Below are 12,488 nucleotides of genomic sequence, written 5' to 3' on the forward strand. Positions count from 1 at the left end.
AGGTGGCGATGCACTGAACACTGTCGACTGACCAGATCCACCCGGCACCTTAAACACACAACACAGAGCATGCCTAGGAAGGTCCCCCAGCATGGTATGCTGAGTTGGAAGACAGAATATAAACCCCTAAAGGACTCTAGTAAGTCATAAAAGTTACCAGAAGTCAAAGAATGATGACCAATGCTAACAGGTATAAATGGGGATGAGAACTTACCGTGTCCCCAATCTTCAGGCCTTCACACTTCCTCTGGCCAGGGTAGGACATACCATCCTGGCAGGTAGCAGTAAAGAAGAGATTAAGATCCTCAGGCTGATCCCAGACAGACAGCTCCACTTTAGACCGGATGCTCTGAACAGAGAGAAAATGGAACCAGAACCAGTTAGTAAAGCCTGCAGTTCTCCACACTGGTTCTCTGAGGCCCACTTGACTATCTCTAACTCAGGAGTCTCAGGCCAAGGAAAGTTGGGCTTGGTTCACTGCCGGTCCCACATCCTTTCCCTTCTCTCCACACGTATGCCATCTTGCTAGACCTGGCCCAAAATCTCCCTCCATGAGCTCAGAGAGGTTGATAATGGTCCACCCGCCATATGGTAACTTTATCTACTTCACAGGGGTGATGCTCTGTCCCTGCTCACCATTCCAGAGTCACTTGTCATCCCCACTCAGCTTCGCACATGCAGCTCCTCAAATCTTGCCATGTGCTCTCTAGACTGTGGGCCTTTCCATGAGCCTGGGAGAGTGTTCCCCTGGTCAGTGGCCCTTCTCTCTTCTTTTTCTCTGACTAGCATCTTGTCAAACTTCAACACCAGTTCAGCAGGCACTTTCTCCTGGAACCACCCTGCCAATCCTCATGCTCACACCCACCTCCAGTAGATGAGGGCTACATGTGCTGAGTTTTGAACTGCATTCTGAAAGAGTCATATCTTACATGTGGGTGATGTTCTCAAGATGGTGACTGAAATCAACATCAAGCCAGAATTACCCACCAGAATAGAAAAAATAAAAGACCAAAAATATCAAGTGTTGAAAAGAATGCAGAGCAATAGGAGCCCTCACCCTGCTGGTGTGAGTGTGAATTGGTATAAAAACGTTTAGAAAACCATTAGGCAGTATCTACTGCTGTTTGGACCAACCTTAGATCTACCAATTCATTGTAGGATTATACCCAACAGAGATATGTAGTGACCAGAGATATGTATGAGAATGCTTATAGCAACACTGTCTCATAATAGTTAGAAAACAGAACTACCCAAATGCCTATCAACAGCAGAACAGACTTTTAGCAAGCCAAGTTATGGTGTGTTCGTATAGAACACCATACACTAACAATTAATGAAACATGACTACATTCCATGACATAGATGAATCTTAGGACACTGCCTGAAAGAAGCCAGACACAAAAAGCATACATACTTGTACGATTCTATTTATATGAAATTTAAAAGTAGGCAAAAATTATTGGTTACCCTTGGGGGATGGCAAAAGAATAGGGCACAACGGGTGCTTCTGGGTGTTAGTAATATTCTGTTTTTTGACCTGGGTCCTGGATACTCAGGTGTATTTAGTTTGTGAAAAGTTTGTGCAATTTTCTGCATGCCTGCAAGTTTAAAAACTTGCCAAATCTCTAAGGACATGCCTTTGGAGACTGAAGCCAAATGAACCAGCTTGTGTCTAGGGGCCACATCTTACAAAAAATACATCTGTTTATACACTAAATACATTCAGTATGACAGGATGCACACATTCTGAGAGACGAAAGCACACATGGACCCCAAGATCAACTGATGATCCTCCAGGCTCCCACTCCCCTTCTCAGGTGCACTTTGGGGAACATGGCATTGAACAGATGGCAGGCAGAACTTCCTCTTGCTCACGTGGGGTTCTTTTCTTTCTTTTCTTTTTTGCTGAGCCTATAGTGCTAAACTTGAATATGTTACATATGCAGTTTTCCCAACAAATTAATAGCTTGTTGAAAATACTCTCTGCAAAAAATAGTCTCCTCCTTTGCAACAAATTGTTCAAGTGCTTCCACAACTCTAAAAATACTCTTTCTTCAATCCATTTCCTCTTGTGCCAGCCTCAACTGGCAGAGAGTTTGGTGAGCACCTCTCAACATACAGCACTCAACAGCACTCTCCTGCTAAATACAATCAGTTATTTCCAAGGCTGCCTTCCCCACTGAGCTGTGAGTTTCCAGAGCCATACCCTATTTCTCCTTAGGACTGAACACAGCTTCTGTTGAATGAATGGATGGATGTCCTAATGGCAGCTATGGTAACGGGCTCAGACCGAGTGGAAGAAACTTAAAAGTTATTTCTGAAAAGTCAAAAAGTTTATTCCTTTTACCGTGTCTTTTATTCCTGTGACTTATTCATCCCATAAGTGGAAGCCTGTATCTCTCCTGTTCACCCATTTTGCCCAATCCCCTACTTCCCCTCCCCTCTGGCAACCATCAGTTTGTTCTCCTATGTGTAGGTCTGATTCTGCTTTTTGTTTCTTTTTTTTTAAGATTCCACTTATGAGTAGAATCATTGGTATTTGTCTTTCTCAGTCTGACTTACTTCACTTGCATAATACCCTCTAGGTCCATTCATGTTGTCACAAATGGCACAATATCATCCTTTTATGGCTGCATAATATTCCATTCTATATATACAACATCTTCTGTCCATGACGGATACTTAAGCTGTTTTCATGTCTTGACTCTTGTAAATATGTAAACATATGGGTGCATATATCTTTTCAAATTAGTGTTTTCACTTTCTTTGGGTAAATACCCAGTAATGGAATTATTGGATCATATGGTACTCTATTTTTAATTTTTTCAGGAAACTCCATACTATGTTCCACAGTGGTTGTACCAATTTGCATCCCAACAACAGTGCATAAGGGTTCCATTTTCTCCACATCTTTCGCCAACACTGGCTATTTCTTCTTGTCATTTTCATGTTAGCCATTCTGACTGGTGTAAGGTACTCTCTCATTGTGGCTTTGATTTGCAATTCCCTGATGATGCCAAGCATCTTTTCACGTGTCCATTGGCTATCTGTATATCTTCTTTGGAAAAGTGTCTATTTGGGTCCTCTGTCCATTTTTTAATGATCATTTTTTGGTACCGAGTGGTATAATTTTTTTTTAAGATTTTATTTTTAAGTAATCTCTACACCCAACATGGGGTTCAAACTCATAACCCCAAGATCAAGAGTCATATGCTTTACCAACTGAGCCAGCCAGGCACTCTGAGTTATATAAATTCTTTTTATTTTAATATTTATGTATTTATGTATATGTATGTATGTATGTATTGATTGATTGATTTGAGAGAGAGATAGCAAGCAGGGGAGGGACAGAGAGAGAGACAGAATCCCAAGCAGGCTCTGTGCCATCAGCATAGAACGTGGTGTAGGGCTTGAACCCATGAGATCACGACCTGAGCCAAAATCAAGAATCGGACGCTTAACCAACTAAGCCCCCAGACACTCCTATAAATTCTTTATAGACTTTGATGAATATTAGCCCTGTAATTGGATATGTCACTTGAAAATAAATTTTCCCATTTAGTAGACTGTCTTTTTGTTTTGTTGATGTTTTCTTCAAGTGTGCAAAAGCTTTTTATTTTGATGTAGTCCCAATAGTTTATTTTTGCTTTTCTTACCTTTACCTTAGGAGACATGCAGAAAAATGTTGCTATAACCGATGTCAGAGAATTTCCTACCTGTGCTCTCCTCTAGGATTTGTATGGTTTCAGGTATCACATTTAGGTCTTTAATCCATTTTATTTATTTTTATATACATGTTAGAAAGTGGTCCAGCTTAATTCTTTTTCATGTAGCTCTCCAGTTTTCCCAGCACCACTTACTGAAGAGACTTTCTTTGTTTCATTGTATATTTTCATTGTTTCATTGTATACTTTCACATAGGTTAACTGACATACAATTGTGGATTTATTTCTGGAGTCTCTATTCTGTTCCATTGATCTATGTGTCTATTTTTGTACCAGTACCATACTATTTTGATTACTATAGATTTATATTATATCTAAAACAAGGTCAATTTAAAAAATATGTATGTTTGGGGGTGCCTGGATGGCTCATTCGGTTCAGCGTCTGACTTTGGCTCAGGTCACGATCTCACAGCTCATGGGTTCGGGCCCTGCATCGAGCCCTGCTGATAGCTCGGAGCCTGGAACCCGCTTCGGATTCTGTGTCTCCCTCTCTCTCTACCCTGCTCCTGCTTGTGCTTGCTCTCTCTCTCTCTCTCTCAAAAAATGAACAAACATTAACTTTCTTTTTGATATATATATTTTTGAATTGCAAATAACTATGAGAATAAGGCAAATCAATGTATCATAAAAGGGCTAGGTAGACTGGAGCTACATAAAAAATTACTTGGGATCAGTCACATAAAACATGAGGGCCCTGTAGCTCACCAACAAGACATTAGGAGGAAATACCAATCCTCCCTCCCCATGAAGGTCTGCTGGAGCTGCCACCCAGAAGGGTTAATGGGGAATTTGGTAGGGGGAGAAAGAGCACTGGGGACTGGGACTCCTACTGAATGAATTGGTAACTATAATGGATAGAAATTAAATCTATGCTGTAGTCTAGACCCCCAAAGCCTTGTGTTGTGATCTGAAGTTTTTATTACTCCTGGCCCCCATAGGAATCAGAAACTCTTAAGATGTTGACAGCGGGGGGGATAGGAATCATGAAGATTATTCAGTTTAAACCTATCAGTTTACGGAAGTGGGAACTGAGGTCAAAGAAAAGGCATTGTCCAGGCTCATTCAGCGCCTAGAGGCAGGCAGGACAGAACCAGGCCTTCTTGATCTCCCTGCAGTGCTCTGACCTTGGAGAATATGGACAATCAGGTTGTATTCTGATCATAAAGGTCTATCTCCTATAAAAGACTATGGCCTCCCAGAGGGCAGGACTGTATTCTGCTTGCTGTTTTTGTTTTGTTTTGTTTCTCAAGATGTAGACGGTATCTGCCACACATTAGGCCATTATTATATATTTGCTGGACAAATGAATGAATGAATGGAGCATAAAATATAATAAAGAAGCAAAGCTACAGGCAATACATGAAGACTTACAGATGACTCCTGAAATTCAGTTAACTCCTACCAGCCCTGCCCCTGAAGACATTTCCTTACTCCTCATCCTGGGACAAGGAGACAATGTCAAGAATGTCAGAAGTTTAAAGGCTATTAAAATGCTCGGTCAGGCTAGGTCACATCTGCAATTGCTTTAAGTCAGGCCAGCTGTGGAATGGGTGGGCGCAGACTTTATGGCAACAACAAAAAGAGAAACATGTGCTCCACTAGGAGACACATACACCACAGCCTCTGATACCACCCTCCACATGCAATTCTAGCGGTTTCCAGCTCCTTCTGTTCTTTCCCATTCTGAAAAGAGCCCCCAGTGATTCTCTGAGTCCTTGTCCCCTTTCTCAATGTGACACAGTGCTCGTGTTCTGTATGTGTGCACCCAGGGCCTCTCTCTGGGCTTGGGGCTCTCCTTAGCACCTCCAGTACAGCCAAGCTCCAGTTTAGCCAAGCTAAACCCCCTTGGGAGGACTTGGTGATCTCTCGCAATGAAGAATTTGGCAGAGAAAGAAAAGATATATAAATCAAAGCCCAGAGTTGAAGTTTCACATTATGAAAGCTGCATACAACAGACTTGAGTCTACAAGACATTAAACATGCCCTTCCCATTCTGCTCCCTCCGCAGCCTAGCTAAAAACCACAGCTATTTCATCTGTTACATGTGCTTCAACCAAAATCTTTTCAGAATGTCTCCACAGACGGTTTGCCAGCTCTCTAGGGGAGGTCAAAGTCAACACCCATACTTAGTCATGTGTTGCATGACTCATATGGGATCCGCCACAAACTGCCGAGGCGGTAAGGTGACACAGAGAAAAGCAAACAGTCCGGTTAGAGTTGGGCTTAGATCCAGGCCAAGGAGAGGAGCAGGTGAAAGGATAACCACCGCTAAGCTCCCCCACACACACGCACACACACACGCACACTCAAGGCCCAGCCTGGGCCCTCCCCTCTGTCAGAAATGACCACAGCCAGTGAAGCAGGTCCTAATCACTGTTGGGCACCAACACGGCTTCCACCCGCTGGACTTGGCTCCAAATACCTTGCTGTCTCACATTCGTATATTTAATAGCTTTCAAATCCCCACTGAGGGAAAGAGGCAGAAGTAGGGAATTACCGACGATCCTAACTTTTTGGGTTGATGCACACGTTCAATACCATGATGGTGGTGGTGATGATTTCAAAGATGGGTACACGTGTCAAAACTTAACAAGTTTTACACTTTCAATCTGTACAGTTTATTTGTTCCCCATCTCAATAACGCTGCTTTAAATTTTTCCAGTGAACTGTTGATAGCATTCCAGAATCACCCATGTTAAAAGTTGAGTTTCGGGGCCCCTGGGTGGCTCAGTCGGTTGAGCATCCGACTTTGGCTCAGGTCATGATCTTGCGGCTCGTGAGTTCGAGCCCCACGTCGGGCTCTGCGCTGACAGCTCAGAGCCTGGAACCTGCTTTGGATTCTGTGTCCCCCTCTCTCTCCGCCCCACCCCTGCTTGTGCTCTGTCTCTCTCTGTCTTTCAAAAATGAATAAACATTAAAAAAATTAAAAAAAAATAGTTGAGTTTCAAATGTTCATTCGTAAGTTATGTGTCTCATTTCCTAACGCATTCTTTCATAGGAACCAGATGAACTCAGAGCTAAGCTACAGTCCTGGATTCCCAGACTTCTTCAGGGGTTTCATCCCAGGTTAAATGTAGCTCCTGCCTAGAAAAGATCATTTTCTATACTCATCCCAATCCTGACTCCTTAACAGCAGACAGGGCTCTCGGCTCCTCTCCTAACCTCCACCAACCACACGAAGCATATTCCCCAGGTCCCTGGATTTTAATTAGGAAAATGAATTTAGGGGCACCTGGGTGGCTCAGTCAGTTAAGTCTCTGACTCTTGGTATCGGCTCAGGTCATGATATCATGGTTCATGAGATCGAGCCCCACATCCGGCTCTGGGCTGACAGTGCAGGGCCTGCTTGGGATTCTCTCTCTCTTCCTCCCTCTCTGCCCTTCCCCTGCTTATGCACTCTCTCTCTCTCAAATAAATAAATAAACATTACAAAAAAAGATGAATTTATATGTAATAAACCTGCGCAGAGCCACTGTAACACATCTCAGGGAAAGAACTCCCCCAGTTATGTACAAGCTCCCACACAGAAAACCTACAATGCCTTGTGCTCCCTGGTTATTAGTGGTCCCACACACAGGTATCAAAGTACAGAACCACCCGGCCACACAAAGCACAGACAGAGCAGAGTGTTTTTTCCATTTCTGGCAAATACCATCCAGTCAGTTCTGTGCAACTCAGAGTCATTATGCTCTCCTTTCTTAAAGTCATGAGGAGCAGAGGGCCTAGGCCTTCAGCAGGTAGCACTCTTAGGGGAGCCCCAGAGGTAGCCCCAGAGGCTCCTGGGGAGCCTCCCAGCAGGATCTGAACTCAGGAGCTGACTGAGGATGAAAATCCTCCCTAGAAACCCAGGAGAAATTCTCACCCACCCTAGAGCCCAAGATGGGCTTGCTCTTCAGCCACTTATTCCCCAAAGGTGTGGGCTTGGCAGGAGGCAAGCTATGGTCACCCCCACCCCCAGTGACAGCAGGCCTAGCAGCAGCCCCTCTCCTTACCCAGGGGTCTCTCAGCCACGGTGCCCCCAGAGGCAGCGGTCCTAGCTCCTACTTTAATTCCTTTGGTCCAGCATCCAGAGCTTGAGGCCAAAGAAGTTCACAAAAAGAGAGGCCCTCAGAAAGGGGGTGACATTTGGCAGGCCTGGGCCCCCTCCCTCACACACACACTCTCTTCCCAGACACTCTCTCGGTAGGTCACGTTTCCACTCACCGTGGAAATGTGAAAACCACCAAAGGTGAACATGGAAACCCTGGCCCATTGAGTCTGGTGAAGACTTAAATGTCAGGGAACAGAAAAGAGGATGTCAGTATGTAGGGAACAGGGTAGGAAGAGGGGAAGGAAGTCTGGTTTCTCTCAACAGGAAGTTCTAGGAGTGAGGGGGAATCAGAGCACTTGTGAGAGGAAGAGGATCCTTGTGTGCAATAGAAGATGGGACGAGCAGAGGACAGAAAACCATCCACAAATCCTCACTGCCACTCAGCTCACGCTAGGACCAGTGAGGGCTCTGGGGTCCCCCAGTGGTGAGGACATTACCTTCGACTCCTGGTCTAACTGAGCAGTATTTTGTAACTCAAAAGAGGGCTGCACCAGCAGGTTGACAAAGTCAACCCTGGAAAGGCAGAGTTCCACATACTCATTTGTACATCAGTCATGGTTGGGAAAGTAAGATGGCTTCTCTACCACACATGTGATGATGCCATAGTGGATAATCAGGTTCCCAGGTCTGCCCACAAATGTCTATTTCACATGAGTTTAGGACCAGCAGTGCTACTTCAACTATATTTGCTTTATGTAGAACTTTGATTTAACAGGAAGATGTACCCTGAATTCCAATTTGTGAATTACCTGGCCCCGTGAAGGACTGAGTGGACACTGGAAGCTATAACCCTAGCGGGGCTTAGCAGGGAGGGGAGAGTTGAGGGTATAAAACTTGCCAGCATGAGAACCTGTGCTTGCCATTTTCCTGAGAAAAGTAGGTCTGAGTCAAGTACTCCTCGGGTATCTGGAACTGAGGGAAAGGAGGACAGGAGGGAGAACCTGTGCCCACCCAACCGTGGTGCTCCAGTGGGGGGCCCAGGCTGTCATGGAGTCAGAACCTGAGCATGTCCAGGGGCCACTGGCCGGAGTCTGACTGAACCATTTGCTGCTCACTGGGTTCAAATTTTGATGAGAGTCAAGAGAACAGAGGTGAGGGGAGAGGATGCATCAAGCAGGATGGGGGCCTTCTCCACCACAAACCGGAGTGAAGGAGGAAGGCACCAAACTCAAGAGGCAGGTGGCAGGAAGCAGAGCCATGTACGCAGGCTGCCCATGTACGCATTCACTGCCCACCTGCGTCCACAGCAGCTCCTGGAGCCTCAGCGGGAGAGGGCGGGAAGCAGCAGTGGGGAAGAAACTGGTGACTTACGTTGTACGCATTGATGATCAGCTGAATGATATTTTTGGAGTCTCCATGTAAAATCTCCACTGTTGTTCCAGGTATCAGGGCTGTAAAATTCTTGAAGGAAAAAAAAAGAAAAGAAAGAAGAGATATAAGCCAATTTTGTCCTTCTATACCATCAGAGTAAACACCGGTCTCCTGAGCTAGACCAGTAAGGGCCCCCCAGCACCACACTCTGCCAGTCTCGCACACCATAAGCTGGAGAAGGTGCCACAAGGAAAGCCGAGCACGGGCCCTGGGGGACAGAGCTATGCAGCAGGCTGTGGAACATCAACCTTCGAAGGTCTAAGTGCAAAGGGGCCTGGCAAGATCTGTTCCCAAAGTAGAATGTCCTGCTCCTTCTGGGAGGCCGCTCCCGTCTGGCATGTAACAGACAACTCTCTGAAATTTCATCCTCTATGGACAACATACTCTTGATATTCTTGCCATCTTTCCTCAAGTCTACCTAGATCCATATTCCCAGCTTCAGCTCGAGGATGCTCACAATCTTTTCAGCAGGAGTAAAAGGGGAATCTCTTTTAAGTCTCTCAAATATGGCCTCTTTCCTGAATAGGGAACTGACATGTGAATGATGGCCTCCCAAGGACATCTGGGTATCTCTGGGTGAAATCCTGTGGCACAGAAGGCTGCCTTGAAGTGGTTGCCTTTCCTCTTTCATTTGTCCTAATGACTATGTCACTTATTAAAGTTTCTAGACCTCTAGAAACACCCACTGCCCTCAGCCTGCCTTGGACTATGTGGACCTACTCCCTGAGCAAGGTGTCCTTGGTTCTGAACAAGGATGGCTTAGGCCAAAGTGGATCAATTCCATCTTGAAGTATCTGGAAGCATACCAAGTCTAGTCGGTGCAATCGATCCCTCTAAAGAAGTTACGTGTAAATGGCTGGGTTTTATCCTGCTATCTTCCACTGAACAACAAAAAAATAAAACCAACAATCCTCTTCCTTTGTTTTCATCTTCTAAAATTGGTTCAGACTAACAGAAGAGAAAGAACTGAAGTTTTAAGTGGAATTTTATCAGTGATAATCTCAGGCAGGAGCAATAGAAAGACATGATCGGACAGAGGTTCTTCTGTGGATATTTAAGAGCAGCCCAGAGAGGGGACTGGGGCAGGCAGCCTGAGGGGTGGACAGGGTTGGGGAGGGATTGCTGACTCAGTTCTCATAACCTCTCAAGTCAAAGGAAGTCAGAGGTGAGCCGAGTTTTACATTTAGCTTACATGAACACTCCTTGAGCAACTCAGATAGTTCTAGTTCAAAATGTGACTTGCCTGTGGTTGTGAGGAAGAACACATTCACGAGAGGATTTTATAACGATGGCCCAGAGGATGGCCCAGGAAAAGTCTCTGAGACAGAATAGGTTCATACACAGACTGCTCTATTCGCCCAAGACATTTATTGTTTTCTTTGGGAAATCCTATCTCAGACCGACCCCTTGGTCTGCCCTACTCTGTGAGTAAGGCATAAAACTCTGGGAATACTGGAATTAGTAATGTAACCTGCTTCAATGCCTTAGTTTTCTTTCTGTACACTTTTATTTTATATTGTCCTTCCCTATGGATTACATTGTATATCCATTTCATCATCTGAAAAATGGGAGCTCCTACTGTCTCAAAAGTTTTTCTCAGGATCACATCAGATGCCCTACGTTTAAATTGCTTATAAAGGCATGTGCTGCTAAGTGAATGTTGAATAGCTTCATCAATACTATTATTTCCCACTAGATCAAGGAAGGGCTATATTTCACTTCTCCCTTGGATCTCCCACATAGAGGAAGGCTGGTAACACTCCTCAGACCACTACCTCACACTTTGCCTCACCCCACATCCTAATCTCCTATTCACCTTCGGGTCATCATGGGCCCCAGAATCAGGCCATTGGCTCCCCTCATTCCCTCCAGGCTTACCTTGTAGAGCATATAATGGCTTTTTGTCACTGCAAAGATGAGGTTGATGTTGTTCTCTGCCAATTTCTCTCCAAGCAAGGCAAGAGATGGATAGTCCTAGCGCCAAGGCAAAAGGTCAAGGCTGTAACGTTTCCTTTTTTTTTTTTTTTTTTAATGTTTATTTACTTTTGAGAGAGAAAGATAGAATGTGAGTGGAGGAGGGGCAGCTAGAGAGGGAGACACAGAATCTGAAGCAGGCTCCAGGCTCTGAGCTGTCAGCACAGGGCCCAACATGGGGCTCGAACTCACAAACTGTGACATCATGACCTGAGCTGAAGTCACTTAGCTGACTGAGCCACCCAGGCGCCCCAAGGCTGTAACATTTCTAACAGGCCGAGATACCATCCCCAGCTCCAACATGCATTCAGGAACCCACACTTGCTAGGAAAAGCATCTTCCCCTGGCCATCCTTAATAACCAAGCCCCATTGGCAGCTCCAAATTGGGGAAATATGCAGAAAGGATGTCCAGGTAAGGGCCTTTTGGCACTTCCCAAACTAGATGCATTCCCCTCACCCCTCCCAAGCCAGAATGGAGACATAATGAGTGGAAGATTCCCACAGCTGGTCTGTGCCTCCATCCTTTTAGGAAGGATGGGGCATAGAGGAGAGGCCCCCCAAAGTCCAGCCACCATACCCTATAATCTACCATCAGCAACCATTATCTTTATCTTCCTTAGGACTTCTCCTCCCTAACTCCTTGCCCTACTTTCCTTCTCCTAAGCCCAACAACTGGGCCCCCCAATGTCTCTCATGGGTCCTGCTCACTACTCAGAATGGGCAGAAGAGGCTGTTGACCTCTCCCTTAAATGTTGGGCTATGGTGGGGGAGGGGTCCAAGCAGGAGGGGAGGGTGGAGGCTGAGAGGCAGTCTAATAATGTCCTGAAGGATTTTAAGGGCTAATGATGGGTAGAGGGGTCCTCATTAGCTCTACAGTTATCAAGTTCTATAGCTAGGAGTCCTTTTTCCAGACTCCATTATTCTTGGGATAATATGGAAGGCTTGAAATTGGAGAATAGGGGCTTGCCCAGCAAAGGAAATTACAAAGTATTTCTCTCTAGCCAGACACCACGAGAATGGATTTGGGAAGGAAGAGGGTACAGGTTTTTGTTTGTTTGCCTGTTTGCACAGTAAGTGTGGCAAGATCTTGGTAACTATTACATCTGGGCAATAGGCATATAGGGGTTCATTCCAAATTTCTATTTTTATGATATATGTTTGAAATTCTGCATAAATTCTTTTCAATGACATGGTGATGGTCATAGACTATTGACAGTGGAAGGTCCTTGGGGCCTCCCATTCTGTACAGGACACCTACAGCCCCATTCCTGAAGGTGACAGGACTCGGTGCCTCAGGGAGCCCATTTCTAGAAGTCACAATGTCTTA

The 12,488-nt window shown here is 45.2% G+C and overlaps 1 protein-coding gene across 2 annotated transcripts in view; it reads right to left on the minus strand.

Moving 5' to 3' along the window:
- The window catches only part of ITGB5 (integrin subunit beta 5), a 122,453-nt gene that overhangs the window by 43,066 nt on the left and 66,899 nt on the right, over positions 1-12,488 (minus strand). For both annotated transcript variants that reach the window (XM_053903460.1, XM_053903459.1), the window contains 3 exons: positions 11,065-11,160; positions 9,127-9,216; positions 215-349 (listed from right to left, as the gene is read on the minus strand). In XM_053903460.1, the coding sequence (XP_053759435.1) occupies positions 215-349; positions 9,127-9,216; positions 11,065-11,160 (321 nt within the window). The remainder of the gene's footprint in view (positions 1-214; positions 350-9,126; positions 9,217-11,064; positions 11,161-12,488) is intronic.

This window comes from Panthera pardus, unplaced genomic scaffold (assembly GCF_024362965.1).
Source record: "Panthera pardus isolate Hobbes unplaced genomic scaffold, ASM2436296v1 HiC_scaffold_16, whole genome shotgun sequence".
Lineage (NCBI taxonomy): Eukaryota > Metazoa > Chordata > Mammalia > Carnivora > Felidae > Panthera > Panthera pardus.